This window comes from Chenopodium quinoa, unplaced genomic scaffold (genome assembly GCF_001683475.1).
Source record: "Chenopodium quinoa cultivar QQ74 unplaced genomic scaffold, ASM168347v1, whole genome shotgun sequence".
NCBI classification, from domain to species: domain Eukaryota; kingdom Viridiplantae; phylum Streptophyta; class Magnoliopsida; order Caryophyllales; family Amaranthaceae; genus Chenopodium; species Chenopodium quinoa.
The window spans coordinates 307,625-326,239 of record NW_018744118.1 but is presented as its reverse complement, the minus strand read 5'-3'; the positions used below and the strand labels follow the sequence as shown (position 1 = coordinate 326,239).

Genomic DNA, 18,615 nt, shown 5'->3' with positions numbered 1-18,615 from the left:
AAACAAACATTTCCCAACCATAAAACTCACAAAGTTCAAATTATGGACATGATTTGTGTTCCAAACCCTTTAGCAATGTCACTAACAACAAGAACGTACTCAATGCTCTATTAGATAGAATCTTGATAGATGATCGATTCGGAATCGTTCTAAGACAAGCAAGTCTTACTTGTTGAAATCGACAAACAAAGGAGCTATTGTGCTTGGAATAGACAATTGACTCCGAAAGCTAAAAGGAATTCATTACTTCAATGTCTCACAAGAATTTGCAAGAATATGGCTATATTCATCAAATGTGAGCAAACTGGACCTTGAGTAGCTCAAAAGTTCAGTGAAGTATAATCAACTTGGCAAGATATCACAACGTCTAGCTAGATTAGATCGAGCGATGTTTTCTTGAGCCAAGTGTGACCACATCAAACTTATGAAATTGAAATTTCACAATGAGCTCCACAAAGAACATAGTGTTTCTTGACGGAGACCTTGATGCCATTTGGAAATGACTCGAATGATGATGGATCACATCCCTTCCTATAAAGTTCTTAAAGATTTGCACAAATGACTAAATGTTACACTAAACAAAAATGTCGAAGCTAAGAAAGGACACCATATTCAATTATGGATAGAAATAGTTTCTAGCGTCTTTTCAAGTATATGTTTAGGGCTCTTAGCTCAGTGGGATTTCATTGACTCAGTGGGAGCTAAGTGGCTCAATAAGGGCTAAGATAGCTCAAGAAGGAGCTAACTGTTTGTTTCACAATGAACTTTTACCCAAAGACAATATACATGTCTCTTTGTAAGTATTCAAGTGAGACTACGGGCATTACCTCCACAACCTAATTGAGAACATAGTATTTGTTGCTCTAAATGGTGTCTTTCTGGAAAGTAACACCTTTCCAAAATGACAAGTGGGAGGAAAATCGAACTCGACAAAGTTCGAGAGGACGAGCAACAATGTCAACCTAATAAAACTGACAATCTAAGTGCTTTGGAAGCAGCTGAGAAGATTGGTTAGAATCAAACAGACAATGTAAATGCTTAACCTATTACCCCGTATAACCCCGTATAGGTATAGAATTCACCAAAGGCTTGGATTGAATCCTATAAATTTCTACTAAGTTAGAAATAAACCTAAGACTTACAAGTATACTATTCACCATTGGATGGTGAGGGAATAGTGTCTTGTAAATTAGCTACGACAAATCCAAATTCCAAATAATGGTTAGAGACCATAAAATCCGAAATAGACTCCATGATTGTAAATCATGTTTGGAACTTGATTCACTTGCATGAAGGGTGACAGACCCATCAATCGCAAATAAGAATTCAAGGAGAAAACTGACAAATGTTGAAATGCATATGCATACAAAGCTATATTGGTTGAGAAGGATACAATTCATTCACGGCGTTGATTTTAATAAAAACCTATTCACCAATCGGAATGCTAAAGTCTTTTCGTGATTATTCTAGCAAAATTGCGCATATGAAATATGGCAAAATACGAAACCGCCTTCCTAAAATTGGATTTTGGAAGAGACTATGGAAATAGTCTAAGGGTTTTGTAATTCTAAATAATGCTAGATTTGAAAGCAAGCTCAAGAAATCCATTGTGGGATTAAATGAAGCATTGCATGTAGGAATTGGAACATGTATTCTCATAAAGTCAATAAAAGGTTTGTCTAATGGAGAATCATAGAAATTCTTATAAACAAGAAGTTTAGTGGGAGCAAGAGTCAATCTTTTATGGTCTAACAAGAAATTTGTGGACTCTATTGTGAAATGACTATCAAATACTAAATGCTTAGGTTGGAAAGGAATTTCGACAATGGACCAAGCAAAAGGCGACACTTAGTACATAGTGGGAATTAAGATCTATTGGATAGACTTAATGAAATGTTTAAACGAGTAGAGGAATTTACCGTGTTAAACATGAAGGACTTGAAAAGGCTTTCGACCCATATGTATAAAACTAAGTAAATGTTTGAACAAAGTATAAGCTGGGAAAATACTAAGTCAAACAAGAAAGGCTATAGTAGAGACTTTCAACCGTATCACATAGCAAACAGTTTAGCGAGACTCGGTGAAACTGGATGAGCTAAAAGGTCACATGAATGGGACATATTAACTGATGGACGATTGATGGCCACCACAGATTAGTGTGTAGTATGATTTACAACACCGTTTCTTGTGTTGCAAGGATATAGTAGTCATAAATCATTTGCACAGGTGCCAGTTTGGAACTGCACCGTATCGACCTATGAGAGTACTTTAAGAGATTCAAAATTGTCATAAGTACATTTCTGGTTATAGCTATCGGAACTCGTTTCCTCGACCATGAGTATTGTGAAGTTTTCTTGTTTGAGAACTAGTCTCTTTGATGTTGCCTAACGTCTGCCGTAACTAGGGATCATAACGGGAACACTCAGGAGATTAGGTCCTCTTAGTAAAAGAAACTTACAATGCAAGACTGGGAATGTCCCCCATTAACAAATAGGGAATATGTCTTTGTTGTTTACAAGGCCGCTCGACGAGCGAGACTGTGAAAATGCATGGTCGTGCTCAGATGGATTTTAGAAATCATATGTTTATTGACAGTCGAACTCGAAGATTGAGAAACACTTCTGAACGTAATAAGGATGAAGATGAATCTTACCTTATATTTCACGAAGAGACATTAAGCGACATAGGAAATGGGCTATACATTGTATGCACACTTGTCCGGAAGGACAAGTGGGAGATTGAAAGGAATGGTGTCCTTTAAACAAGTGTATTATTCTGATAGAGGGTTTAGAATTATTACAGAGCTAATTCTTCAGTAAGGTCAAGTGATCAGAATGCCTAGGTGGAGGCCGCTTCCGATTAGTAATATTAAGGTATATTTAATATTACAGCTTAATCTTAACTGAACCCTTCTGGTAGAAACCAATCGAATAACCGATCCGAGACGACGAATTAATCCGAAGGATTTAATGAGTCGTCGGAGTTTTACGAGCACACACGTCGGATATCGAGCCTAGGGCGTCGAGACCGAGCGTCGCAAAATCACAATCAACAAGTACGAGCATAGCCGTAGCACCACATTGGCCTAGCCATGTGAAGTGCTAGGCTAGGCTAGCCCATCCCAAGCCTAGTGCACCATGTGTGTGCTAGGCGCACCATGGTGTTCTAGGCGAGCCATGAGTGCTAGGCGCACTAGGCTGCCCATCGCAGCACCATGTGCGTATGTGCGTGCCTTCGCATGGAACAGCACCGCATCATGCGTGCTTGGGTGCCTAGGCACCATCGCAGGCCACACGCACCAAGAACAGCCCATCGCAGTGCTGGGCACTTGCGTATGTGCGTGTGTGTGTGTGACTCGCACCATCGCAAGCTCCAGCACAAGCATACGCACTATCGCATGGCTAGGCCAGTGCGTATGTGCATGTGCATGTAGGGCATCGCAGCAGCAACACTAGCCTCGCTCAGTGTGCGTGTGCGTGCAAGCCACGCATATGCTTGAGGCGGTTTGAGGTGAGTGGGGACCAAAGGCTTGGAGCATGCCTTGGGGAGCAAGGCAATGGTGCCCCCCAAGGTTCATGGTCCTCACCTAACTCTCTTTCTTCCCTTAACACTTGTTGCATTGTGATTGCATTTACTTAATTATTTAATTTAGAATTAAATAAATTAATGCTTTTGCACATGATCCCACATTGATCATGAAATGGGATTCAAGTTCCCATTCTCTATATTTACCCACTTGATTGGGATTTTGAGAATAACACTTGAATTGAAAAGTAAAGGAAACTCCATTGTTGAGCATACCTTGAAATTCGTAAAACTCCAAGTTTATATTTTGTCCGTGCCTCGACTAACCTTCGAGGCTTAGGACGATCGGGTCGGGTTCGAGGGTACGATCCCGTTGGAGACCTTGTATTTTCGGGGTTCAAGTAAGAGCTCATAGTTGAGTGAAGCACGCGTCAAAAGTATAATTTTTTATCCTTTTATTATGCTTTTAATTATGTTTTGCTTGTTAATTGCATTTATTATGGGGGCGGGTCTTGGCGGGTTTCATTCCGGGTAGTGTGGGTCACTACGAAACCCTACAAGATCCATATACCCTTCACATTTGTAGGGGGTGGTAGGCGCTCAATTACCTCGATCTTGGCACGATCTACTTCAATGCCCCTACTTGAAATCACATGACCAAGAACAATGCCCTCATCTACCATGAAATGACAGTTTTCCCAATTCAAAACTAAGTTCACCTCTTGACATCTTTTTAACACTTTAATCAAATTTGAAAGAAAAGTGTCAAAAGATGAACCAAAAATAGAAAAGTCATCCGTGAATACCTCGATTGATGATTCAAGCATGTTAGAAAAGATAGACATCATACACCTTTGAAAAGTGGAAGGTGAATTACAAAGTCTAAATGGCATCCTTTAATATGCAAAGGTGCCAAATGGACATGTGAATGTAGTCTTTTCTTGGTCGTCGGGTTGGATTGGGATTTGGAAGAATCCTAATTATCCATCCAAGAAGCAATAATGACTATGTGATGCTAGTCTTTTCAATATTTGATCAATGAAGGGGAGTGGGAAGTGGTCTTTTTGGGTGGATTTATTCAATGTTCAATAATCAATGCACATCCTCCACCCGGTGACCGACCTCGTAGAAATGGTCTCACCCTTATCATTTTTTATGATGGTCATGCCTCCTTTTTTAGGCACAACTTGGACCGGGCTAACCCACTTATTATCATAGATAGGGTAGATTATGCCCGCTTCAAGAAGTTTCAAAACTTCTTTTTTCACCACTTCCTTCATGTTTGGATTGAGCCTTCTTTGGTGCTCAATTGAGGAAGCATGATCATCATCAAGTAGAATTTTATGCATGCATATGGTGGGACTTATCCCCTTAATGTCATCAATTTTGTACGCAATGACATCTCTATTCTCCCTTAAAACAACTAGGAGTTTCTCAAGATAGGTGTCATCGAGCTTAGCATTGACAATAACGGGATAACTCTCACTATAATCAAGAAAGCATATTTAAGTAGAGGGGGAAGGGGTTTAAGTTTAACCTTATTAGGAGGAGGCGTAGTCCTCTCCTCTTTTGCTTCCACGTTAAGCACTTCAAATTTCATCACATCGTGGACCAAAGGTTGGTTGATTAAGAGATCATACCCCTTTGCTTCTTCACCCTCCTCAACTAAGCCTTTCCCGTTAGGATAGCTTGTAAAGGATCTCTTTTATACAATCTTTCTCGGAACTCTTGTAAGTCCCTCTCCAATGTGTCAATTCTATGAACCTCATCAATCAATGGCTTTTTCAAAGTTTGTGAGAATGAAAATGAAATTTTCTCATCTCCCACATTCAAAGTCAATCTTCCTTCCTTCATATCAATCACCACTCCTGCGGTGTTCAAAAATGGTCTCCCCAAAATGAGGGGTACTCTAGCTTGTATCTTCTTCCATCTCCATTACCACAAAATCACATGGCACAAATACTCTTCCAACTTGAACCGGCACATCTTCAAGAATCCCCAAAGGTAGCCTAACCATGCGGTCGGCTAATTGTAAGGACATTCTTGTTGGTTTCAAGTCTCCAACTTTCAAGCCCTTTGCAATAGAATAGGGCATAAAGCTCACACTTTCCCCAAGATCACACAAAGCATCCATAGCTTCCAAATCTCCAATCTTCACCGGTATTGCATAGCTACCGGGGTCACCAAGCTTTTGGGGAAGCTTGTTTTGAATGATTGCACTCACCTCTTTAGGAAGGGAGATGGTTGCACTCTCTTCAAGCCTACTCTTGTTGGATAGAAGATCCTTCAAAAAATTTGCGTAGGTAGGCATTTGTGACATAGCATGAAGAAAGGGGATGTTCACTTAGTTTGAAGTCCTCTCATGACTTTAAGAAATTTTGAAAACTTCTCATTCAACTTTTTCTCTACAATTCTATAAGGAAATGGAATGGGGGGCTTATACACTCTCATAGGGGGCTTTTCTATTCTTTCTTCATCTCCCTCATCTTTCTTTGTGGCTCTCTCATCACTCTTTTGTTGCTCTTTTCTCTTAAATTCAACTACTTTATTTTCAATATCATCCTCACTTCTCACCACAACTCCCTCATCTCTCTTTTGTGGCTCCTCTTCACTCATAACCGGACCCTCATAACCTCTTCCCGATCTCAAAGTAATAGCCTTAGCTTTCTCCTTTGGGTTCACTACCGTTGAGCTTGGAAAGTGACCACTAGGATTGGAGGATGAACTTCCAACTTGTTGTGCAATTTGAGCCAATTAGCTCTCAATTATCTTATTGTGCGCTTAAAGTTATTGGATGTTTGCATTCATATCTGCATTGTTCCTCACTTGTTGTGTCATGAAAGTTTCAAGAACGGATTCAAGGCTAGTCTTTTGAGGAGGTGGAGGAGGAGGAGTGGGTTGGTTATATTGTGGTCTTTGTTGGTTTTGATCCCTTTGGTTAGGTTGACGACATGGAGCTTGTTGGTTTTGAGAATGGGGTTGGTTGTAGTGGTTTTGAGGTTGGTTTTGATTTGGTTGTAGTTGTTTTGTGGGGGGCCTTGGTTGTGTTGCTTCCATCCCGTGTTTTGTTGGGGTTTCCAACTTTGATTGTAAGATTGGGTGTATTGCTCATTTCTTTGCCCAATTGTCGCCGCTTGCTCTTGATCGTTGAGTTGCAATAGGAGGAAAAGTGATCATTTCCTCTACAAGTCTCACAAGACATGACTTGTGAGGAAGAGCTTGAGGGTGTGAGGGTGGCTTGATCTAGCTTGTGAGCTAGCATATTGAACTTTGATGCAATAAGATCTATTGCACTAAGATCATGAATTCCGCCCTTCTTTGTTTGAGGTTGCCTTCGATCACCTCCATATGTGACAAGCTAAAGTCGTATCACCCAATCAAAATAATTACCTAAGTCCTCTAACTAAAGTAGATAGGGAAGTAGGGTCGAATCCACTGGGAAACAAGTCTTTCTATTCCTAAATAATTAATATAATCTAGATAATCAAGTAGCCAAATTATTTTTTATAGGAATCGAACAAAGGAGGATGATTAAACTAAAACAAATTGAATAAGGGAGGAAATCAATAAATCAAAACCTAGGGTATAGGTTCACCAATAAATAATATTCCAGGATAAAACACAACAATCAATTATCAATGCATCTATTAATCAGATCATAAAGGGCTTTCTCTACGTATTACAATCACAGAATTAATCTATCGGTATTAAATCGCATCTCTCGAATCTTGAATTAACCACTTATAAATTAACCTTCCTATTGGAACTAAGACTAAACATTAATTCACATCTCTCGAATCTCGAATCAATATTGCATAACTCATACAATTAAACACGCGCAAATCTAATTGCATAGCATTAAATAAATCAATAGGAAATCAATCAAGCATTGACAATCAACAATAATAAATTACCCCTTCATATTATTTATGGATCCCCAAAACCCTAGATATAAACTACTCGTGCATAATTAAAACTAAACTAATCAAAGCAATTAAACAAAGCATAATAAATCAAAGCAATTAAATTACTGAAAATAAAAGGGGAAGAAATCGTGACCAAAATAAATGGAAATAATGAATTGTATAAACTCTAAGAGTGTAGAGAGAGAAAACAAGAGTACTAACGAAAAGCTTAAAACTAAAAATCTAGAAATTAAGTAATGAAAGACGTCCAAAACTCGCTTAACAAAAGCATACTTATACTTAGCCTAGAAAATCCTAATTAAAACAAAGTAAAAGTCGCGCTAATCTCCTCAGAAACATGAGCCCGGTCGGGCAGAGGTTCGCCCGGCCGGGCCCGCCTTCGGGCGAAGAGCTGCTTCTTTCCATCTGCCTCGCCCGGTCGGGCGCGCCTCAGGGCGAGAGTCTTCCCGGTCGGGCGAGCACTCGAGCATATGTGGACTTCTTCGATTGGGCTATTTTCTTAGCCCAATTCGCATTTCGTCCTTGGTCATTAAGACTCGGTCCATTGCCTGGGTCTCTTCTTCTTCGCCGAGCCCTTAATCACCGATTTGATTGCTCTAACGCGGGTTGGGCTTCAAAATGTGGTAATAATAATGTGATCCTACTCCAACGCTTGTAGTGGATCAAATAAGTCCAGGAGAATGCTCCAAATCCGCAATTTCCTATAAAACAATACCAAACCTACGAATACTCTAGAAAACACATATTAGTAATAAGAGTGGCTCTAAAGAGCCAAGAATACTCCTAAATATGTCCAAGGGACGGGGGTAAAACACTATATAAAATGAACATATCAATATGCATAATCATCTTATATGCATCACCCACCGATAGCTTTTTGAGGCTACCACCGACCCGGAATCTAGGTTAGCCCTTGAAGTAGGAGTAAGATCGTCATAGAAGCTTTGTACAATGATCCATGATGTAAAACCATGGTGGGGGCATTTCCTTGTGTAATCTTTGAAACGCTCCCAAGCTTCACTCAAAGTTTCATCAATGTCTTGATTGAAATTGGTGATCTTTCTTTTTAATTCGATGGTCTTTTCCAGAGGACAATACTTTCCAAGAAAGGCTCTAGTGACTTCGTCCCATGTACTCAATGATCCCTCTTCAACCGTTCTCAACCAATTCTTTGCTTTATCACGGAGGGAGAATTGAAACATGTGCATACGGATGAACTCTTCCGAAATGTTGTTTCGATGGTTGTACACAACTCAAGAAAGTTGTCCAAATGAGCAAAAGGAAACTCATGAGGACTACCTCCGAATTGATCTCTTTGAATCATGCGGATGAGTTGAGGTGAAAGCTTGAAGTTGTTTGCATTTGTGGTGGGGAGACATATGCCACTCCGAAGTTGGAATGCGTTGGGGTGGTCATAGTCTCGTAGCAAAGGTTGTGGAGGATTCTCTCCCATGTTATCTTCTTAGTTAGTTCCAAAAACCTCTTCCGGATCGGAATTCGAATATATAATGGAGAACTCGAGTGTGCCGTGCAAAAGTCTCCTCATGTTTCTCAAAGTCCTATTTAACTCTGGATCAACGGGAATAAGCGGTGATTGCTTACTCTTTCGTGTCATGCAAAGTAAAACAAAGCTAAGAAAAACGTTAGCAATGACTATCACAAGTTAAACACACATAAACAAAAATTAAGGTAAGATAACTATTATACATATACACACATTTAGTCTCATTCAACAATAATACATTCAATGTGACTTTGCCTCCCCGGCAACGGCGCCAAAAATTTGATAGGTCATCGTCGAGCCTACCAAAATATAATCCTATCTTGGTCTCACTAACTAATAGCAAGGGTAAGAAAGGGTCGAACCCAAGAGAGGCGTTGAATCAACCACCGAGATACTACCGTTTAAATAAGCTAAATGAAGTCGAAATTTTTTTGGTCTTGAGTAACTTCTACTAGTTCCATTCAAATAAAGCTAAGAGGAGATTAGCGATATTTAGAGGAAATCTAAGGCTCGGGTTATACCACTCAACTTCATCACAAATCACAATTAGCATGCAACAATCAAGGTAAATTAAGGGGATAAATTAGGGGAAGTCATCTAAGGAACCCAACTACTCTCTCAAGCTAGAGAGATTATTTGAATCATGAATACAACCTACTCTCGTGGTTACAAAGCATAAAACAAGTGTTGAAACATAATCATGATGACATAAACATTCCCTTGACCAGAAAGTCCTATTCTCGTGGCATTTCAAGACAATTAAGCATAAGGGAGCTAACTCAAGTTCATCTCTCGATCCTTCGTTGAGAAAGCTTGGATAAATAGTTCTAGCAATGGCCATATACAAGAACTGAACAATTAAACCACTTAAGCTCAACTAATTAACACCCATTAATTACCAAATTATTATATGCAACAAGTAATTAGCTTAGTGACTACATTGAGGGTTTTACCCAAACCCTAGAAAATTAGACTACTCACAATCCATGGAAGTTAAAGTAATTAAAGATTTCAAGCAATTCATGAATGGATTCAAACTAAGGATTGAGCTAATTAACAATCTAAGCATGCAAGAATTAAGAAAGTAATTAACAACTAAGTAAAGAGAAATGGAAGAGAAGCGTAAGAAATAGTTACTATGAAGCTTCAAACTTGAACAACAATGGTGGAAACTTGTCTTCTACAATGGTTGAAATTGAGTTTTCCAAGCTAATAATTAGAATATAACTAATGATTTGAGAATTTAATGTTCTAGGATTGCAAAATTAAAAGAAAGCTCTATAAACTTTTATGTCCCGTACAAATAAGCTCAAAGGGGATATTTATAAGACCCCCAAATAAAAAGGACGGAGAAAACGAGGAAAGAGTTCGACTGCAGGTCTGCACGGACGTGCCAGGTTTGGCGCAGACGTGCAACCTAAGCTGCACGAACGTGCCTCCCTATGCACGGCCGTTCAGGGCAAGGCAGTAGCTACTGTTTGGGCTAGAAATCCAACACGGACGTGCCAATTATCGCATGGAGCCTCTTTTGCGCGGACGTGCCAACTTAAGCATGGTCGTTTAGGCCTTGACAGAAGGTTTTGATTTGCTGGAGCACTCCTGAACGGACGTGCTGGGTATCTTGCATGGACGTGCATGCTCAGGCAGAAGGTCTTGACTTACTGGAGCACTCTTGCACGAACGTGCAAGGTATGGCACGGCCGTGCAGGTTCTTCTAAGCCCTTTTCTTCACCTTTTCTTCAGTTTTGCTCCTTTCCTTGGCTTCTTTCTATCATTTTCTTGCTTTTAGCCTCGGTTTAATATCCATAGGCTTCATTTGGTCCTCTTTGGACCTAAAATCTCGACAAAAACACTAACAACCCGTGAAGCATAGGATACACAAAAATTGCATAATAATAGAGTAAAAGTGAACCAAAACACAAATTTATCAAGTAAACTAGGTTCAAAAACACCCTAAAATCATAACAAATAGCAAGTTATCAACCATCCTTAAAATTACAAAACATGCTTCTTTGTGGTGATAACTATAAGAATCATAGGAGGAAAGAAGGAAAATCAAAAGTCACTTCTTGGGAGAAATTAAAGAAACACTTGAATAAATAGCGCTTTTGTGCTCGAGATTATTTGCAAGATGCTTATTTTAAATTGAATGCTTATGTTGGTAGAGAAGTGTACTAAGGAGTTTGAGAAACTCTCTATTTTGAGTGAAATTGAAAAGGCCTCGAAGCATAGGATTTTCTATGTTTGTTAGTGGACTTGAGAGGAAGCTTGGACAAAAGGTTCATGTTTATGCCCATGGAAGAGTTTGAAAAGTGTGATAAAATAAGTAGTGCTATTGTGTATTCTAAACCTTCTTTTAAGAATCCATTTGCTTCAAAGTGTGAGATAAGCAAGCCCATTTCAAAGGATGACAAAGGCAAGGCTCTCCCATGCATTCTTCTAGCTAGGATGACCAAAGCATGAGCAAGAAAGTTTCCTACTGTAACACCCCCAAATCTCCCTCTACGGAAATACTAGTATAATATGTATAATTATAACATAGAGATAGATTTAGTAGTATTACCGCCACGTAATTACGCAAGGCTACTCAAAACTACTAAACTAAACCAAAACTTTGTAAAGAAACTCAACTTTCTTTTTTTAATAATTATAACATGATTATGAATACATAAAATAAAGATAAAACCAACATTCCAAAACTAGGTGAAGCAAATCCCGGGACTCCCAAATGCTCATTCACGACTCCACCTGAAAATAGTCAACATTGCTTACCATTAAGGAAAACAGGGCGAACCAAAACAAATAAGAAATACGGATTAGCAAAATATGTTAAGTACGATATGTAGGGTTTCGTAGTGACATGACACTACGCAGAAGGAAACCCCCCAAGACCCGCCCCTTAATTAAATCAATTAACAAGCATAATAAACTTAATCAAACAAGATTAAGAACAAGAATTATACCTTTGTTGCGTGCTTCGCTCCCGAAGAGCTCTTACTTCAAAATCCCGAAACTACAAGATCTCCGACGGATCGTACCCTTCGACCCGACCCGAGCGTCCTAAGTCTTGAAGGTTAGTAAAGACCCGGACAAAACAAAACTATGAGTTTTACGAATCAAAGGTCTACTCTAGTTATAAGAGTTGCCTTTTTAATTCCACTCAAGGTTGTGTATTTCCCAATACCATGCCTTTGGTATTTATAGGGAAATGCACCCTTGATTTCCAATCTCCCATCAATGAGGGAGAGTTGGTAAAAATCAACTATTTATTTAATTCTAAATTAAATAAATAATCAACTTAATCACATTGCGACAAGTGGCACAATCACATGCTTGAGTGATGGCCAAGGCTAGGAGGGGGGACCATTTGCCTTGCTCCCCAAGGCCTTGATTTGGTCCCCACATCCATGCACAAAACCGGGTCAAGGAGGGCTAGCTGGCTGTCAGCTAGGGCTGCTAGCTAGCATTGCCTTACTGCCCAGCACCCCAGCCAACCAGTGCGTGCTGGTGTTGGGCTGTGCTGGTACTGTGTGCTGGCGCTAGTGCGTGCTAGTGCCATGCGCTGGTGCGTACTGGTGCTAGCCCTAGCACTCCCACGCACTTCCTCGCACACTCACACACTCCCACACTACGCGCACCCACGCATCCAGCCCCATGCTCGCAATGCCTAACATGCATGCTGCTAGCGAGCCACGCATGCTGGGCTTGACGCTTCTTGCTAGCTCTTCCACGCATACACTCGCACAGCCACACGCACCAGCCTTGTCCATGCACCACGCACTATGCATGCATCAGCCTCGACCATGCACCACGCACCACACATGCGCCAGTGCCTAGCACTAGCTGTGCTTGGTGCGTGTGGTCCTGCCATGCGCGCCCAGCATTGTGCTAGGGCTACGACGGCACCCAGCCATCCCAGGGTACGCATGGTGCGCCTAGAAATGCTGCCTAGGCTGCGATGGTGCCCAGCCACCCTAGGGCACGCATGGTGCGCCTAGCGATGTTGTATAGGCTGCGATGGGCTGTAATGAGCTGCGATGGTGCGCCTAGCACACCTAGTGTGCTTAGGCTTGCGCCTAGCCATGCTAGGTGCATTTTAGCTCAAACTAGCCTAGCATCCACATGGCTAGGCCAGTGTGGTGCTAGGCCTATGTTCATACTTGTCGCTTTGTGATTTTGCGACGCTCGGTCTCGACGCCCTAGGCTCGATATCCGACGTTTGTATTCGTAAAACTCTGTCGACTCATTAAATCCTTTCGTATTTATTCGTCGTCTCGGATCGGTGATTCGATTGGGTTCGACTCGAAGGGTTCAGTTAAGATTAAGTTATAATATCAATTGTACCTCGATATTACTGATCGGAAGCGGCCTCCACCCAGGCATTCCGATCACTTGATCTTACTAAAGAATTAGCTCTGTAACAATTCTAAACCCTCTGTCGGAAGAATACACTTGTTGGAAGGACACCATTCCTTTCAATCTCCCACTTGTCCTTCCGGACAAGTGTGCATACAATGTATCGCCTATTTCCTATGTCTCTTAATGTTTCTTCGTGAACTATAAGGTAAGATGTATCGTCATCCTTATTACGTTCAGAAGTGTTTCTTGATCTCCGAGTTCGACTGTCAATAAGCAGATGATTTCTAAAATCCATTTGAGCACGGCCATGCATTTTCACAGTCTCGCTCTTCGAGCGGCCTTGTAAACAACAAAACATATTTCCCTATTGTTAATAGGGGGACAATCCCAGTCTTGCATTGTAAGTTCCTCTTACTAAGAGGACTTAGTTTCCCGAGTGTTCCCGTTATGATCCGCAGTTACAGCAGACGTTAGGAAACATCAAAGAGTCTAGTACTCAAACAAGAAAACTTCACAATACTCATGGTCGGAGGAAACAGGTTTCAATAGTCGTAATGAGAAATGTACTTATGACAATTTGAAATTTCTTTAAAGTACTCTTATAGGTCTTATCTAGTACGGTTCCAAACTGTACCTGTGCAAATGATTTATGACTGTCACGTCCTCGCAGCACAAGAAACGGTGCTGTAAATCATACTACACATTAATCTGTAGCGGTCATCAATCGTCCATCCGTTAGATGACCTAGATTAGGGACAATTTTCGATTTAAATATACAATGTTCACTTAACATGTGTTTCTTTATCCAAGACATGGTCTTGATACCCAGTTTTGAATATTTCCGTAAATCGAATGGACTCATTATTTAATTCTAAACCACAATTAAATAGCAATGGAGTGAATGACAATTTTGCACAAAAATTAATTACTCCATAAATGAATGGTTTCAATACAGTGTCTTACATTAAAACTACCAGTTTAATTAAAACACATGTACAGGGAATTTCAAAGCCAGTTTCCAATATGCTTGATTCCCATCGCCTCAATGTTCTTGTTGTGTTTCACCTTAGGCAGCGGTTTAGTCAAAGGATCGCCCACATTATCATCTGTGCCAATCTTACAAATTCTTATTTCACCTTCGGATTTCCATTCCCTTATCATGTGAAATCGCCTTTGCACGTGTTTGACCTTCTGGTGTTCTCTCGGCTCCCTGGCCTGAGCGATAGCTCCATTGTTAGCACAATAGAGGTCTATCGGCCCCTTGATTAAGGGTATAACACCAAGTTCGCTGATGAACTTACGAATCCAAACAGCTTCCTTGACAGCTTCTGAAGCGGCCAAGTACTCGGCTTCAGTTGTAGAGTCTGCAGTGGTGCTCTGCTTGGCACTTTTCCAACTAAACGCTCCTCTATTTAGGAAAAATATGTACCCTGACTGTGACTTGAAGTCATCTCTGTCAGTCTGGAAGCTAGCGTCGGTGTAACCTTCAACAACTAGTTCTTTGTGGCCTCCATACACCAGGAACTTATCCTTGTTCCTTTTCAGGTACTTTAGGATATTCTTGGTCGCAGTCCAATGCGCCTCTCCTGGGTTCTATTGGTATCGGCTCGTTGCACTCAGGGCATACGATACATCTTGCCTTGACATATCATGGCATACATGATCGATCCAATCAGCGAAGCATATGGGATCTGATTCATTCTTTCTCGCTCAACAGGTGTCTATGGACACTGTTTCTTGCTGAGAGTTATGCCATGGGACATGGGTAAATGCCCTCTCTTGGCATTCTCCATGTTGAATCAAGTCAGTACTTTATCAATGTAAGTGCTCTAGCTTAATCCAATCATCCTTTGAGATCTATCTCTGCAGATCTTGATGCCCAATATGTACTGTGCCTCTCCTAAGTCCTTCATTGAAAAGCACTTTCCCAACCAGCCCTTTACGGACTCTAGTAATTTTGTGTTGTTTCCAATGAGAAGTATGTCATTGACATACAGGACTAGGAATGAAATATCACTCCCACTGACCTTCTTGTATACACAAGATTCATCTGGATTCTTGCCAAAACCAAACTTGCTAATGGCTTCATCAAATCACAGATTCCAACTTCTGCTGGCTTGCTTTAGTCCAGAAATGGACTTCTTCAGCTTGCAAACCTTTCCAGCGTTGCATGGATCGATAAAACCTTCTGGCTGTGTCATATACACAGTTTCTTCCACAATTCCATTAAGGAAGGCGGTTTTGACATCCATTTGCCATATTTCATAATCGTAATATGCAACAATTGCTAGGATGATCCAGACGGATTTTAGCATTGCAACTAGTGAAAAAGTTTCATCATAGTCAATTCCGTGGATTTATCTATAGCCTTTTGCCACCAGTCTAGCTTTGTATATCGATACATTTCCATCCTTGTCTGTCTTCACTTTGAAGATCCATTTGCAACCAATGGGTGTATAACCCTCGGGCAAATTCACCAAGTCCCAGACTTGATTTTCAGACATGGAGTCCATCTCGGATCTCATGGCCTCTTGCCATTTTGTAGAGTCGGGGCTCGTCATAGCTTGCTTGTATGTCCCCGGCTCATCACCATCCATGACTAGGATGTCCTGATCATCGGTTAAGACGATACCGAGGTATCTGTCTGGTTGAGATCTTTGCCGTTGCGACCTACGAAAGGTAATCGGTTGAGAATTTTCATTGTCATTTGATTCAGACCAATCTTCTTAGATGCTTCCAAAGCATCTAGATTGTCAGTTTTGTCAGGTTGACATTGTTGCTCGTCCTCTCGAACTTCGTCGAGTTTGATTTTCCTCCAACTTGTCATTTTGGAAAGGTGATCCTTCTCCAAAAAGACACCATCACGAGCAACAAATACTTTGTTCTCGGATTTATTGTAGAAGTAATACCCTTTGGTTTATTTTGGATATCCCACAAAGAAACACTTATCCGATTTGGGGTGAAGTTTTGTCCGAAATTAATCACTTGACATATGCTTCGCATCCCCAAATCTTGAGAAAAGACAACCTAGGAGATTTCTTAGTCCATAATTCATATGGAGTCTTTTCAATAGCTTTTGACGGAGCTCTATTCAGTGTTAGTGCTGCAGTTTGTAGCGCATGTCCCCAAAAAGAGATAGGGAGTTCACTGAGACCCATCATTGATCGAACCATGTCTAACATGGTTTGATTCCTCCGTTCGGACACTCCGTTCCATTAAGGAGTTCCGGGAGGTGTCAACTCTGAAAGAATACCATTTTCTTTCAAGTGATCGTCGAATTCATGGCTCAAATATTCGCCACCTCGATCCGATCGAAGTGCTTTAATTTTCTTGCCAAGTTGATTTTCAACTTCTTTCTGAAATTCTTTGAATTTCTGAAAGGATTCAGATTTATTCGACATTAAGTAGATATAGCCATATCTACTAAAATCGTCGGTGAAGGTGATGAAATATCGATAACCTTGTCTTGCGGGTGTACTCATTGGTCCACATACATCCGTGTGTATTAGACCTAATAAGTCACTTACCCTTTCTCCCAACTTGGAGAATGGTTGTTTTATCATCTTGCCTAAAATGATCCTTCGCAATTTTCAAACGACTCTAAGTCGAATGAGTCAAGAACACCTTCTTAAAGAAGTTTCTTGATGCGCTTGATGTTAATATGGCCAAGACGACAATGCCACAAGTAGGTTTGATTCGACTCGATGGTCTTAGCCCTTTTGGCAGTATTATCGATGTTATAAACCTGTTTGTCTAGTGAAAGCACATAAAGACCACTTTCTGAATGTGCCTTACCATATAAAACATTATCAAAATAAATAAAACAACTATTGTTTTTGATTCGAAATTCAAATCCTTTGGCGTCCAACGCCGATATTGAAATAATGTTTTTGGTCACTCTTTTGAAACATGATAGCAATTTTCAAGTTCTAGAATAAGCCCTGAGGGCAAAGACAAACTGAGAGTTCCAACGGAGACGGCAGACATCCTTGCTCCATTGTCGACCCGAAGCTCGACCTCTCCCTTCTCTAGCCTCCTATTTATCCTTAGTCCCTAAGCATTGGAACAAAGGTGTGAGCCATATCCGGTATCTAATACCCACGATGTTTTTCTAGCGAAGTTTAAGTCTATAACGAAAATATTTGATGAAGAAGCAACGTTGTCGTTCTTCTTATCTTCCTTGAATTTGAGGCAGTCCCGTTTCCAATGTCCCTTCTTCTTGCAGTAGAAACATTCGGAATCAGATTTAGAAGAGGCTGCCTTTTTGTCCTTGCTGCCCTTGGCAGATTTTGACTTAGGCGGGAACTTCTTCTTTTTCCCTTTAAAGCTCTTCTTTTTGCCCGGACCTTTGAATGGCTTGCCCTTCCTCACCATGAGCATGTCATGTTTGCCCTCATCCTTGAGGGTTTTCTCGGCTTGCTTCAACATACCATGAAGCTCGGTGAGGGTTTTCTCCATACTATGCATATTATAGTTCATTTTAAACTGATCATAGCCTTTGTGAAGCGAGTGGAGAATCATGTCAATTGCCATCTTGGTTGAATACCCAGCATCAAGCCTTTAAATGTTCTCAAATAATCCAATCATTTTGAGGACATGCAAGCTGACTGGCTCTCCTTTTTTGATCTTGCTCTCAAAGATCTGCTTGTGGGTCTCGAACCTTTCAGTTCGGGCCTGCTCTTGAAACATATTTTGAAGCTTAGAAATGGTCTCAAAAGCCGTCTCCTTTTCAAAGAAAGTCTTTTGAAGGTCCGGAGACATAGTGGCCAACATGATGCATTTGACATCCCGATTGGCACTTTGCCATCGGTTAAGGGCAGCCTGAGTGACCTCCTCATTTGGGATGTATTCCTTTTGCTCTTGCATTAATAAAATGCGCAGATTTATTTGCCAATCAAGAAAGTTTGGCCCGCTCAACTTCTCCTTGTCGAGAATTGAGTGCAAAGAGAATTGGTTGTTGTTTGAGTTACTTGCAGACATGGTTCTACAATTGAAAGAATTTGAAGTGAAAAACCATTCATAAATCAATAAGTTGAAATTTAAAACGTTCATGCATATTTTCAATCTTATTGAGCATTTTATCCACGCATTTATAAAATTGTCCCTTTTAGGCGAGAATAAAATGATTCTGAGATCCCAAAGATCAAGAAATGGTTAAGCATGCTTTGGCTTGTCTTAATCATTAAATATCTTAAGGTAAGCAATCCAATTGCTAATAGCTCCAAGCTACTCTCGATTTGATAAAATGTCGCATCTAATGCATCCTTGACATTTTATCTCTTATGCCACGACATCTAAGGA

General features: G+C 40.6%; 1 protein-coding gene across 1 annotated transcript; it reads right to left on the bottom strand.

Annotated features, from left to right (window-relative positions):
* Positions 1 to 5,434: 5,434 nt before the first annotated feature.
* On the bottom strand, positions 5,435 to 5,836 carry LOC110692600. The gene has a single exon (XM_021869629.1). It carries the CDS (start codon positions 5,834 to 5,836, stop codon positions 5,435 to 5,437), a length of 402 nt encoding a protein of 133 aa, XP_021725321.1.
* Positions 5,837 to 18,615: the final 12,779 nt, after the last annotated feature.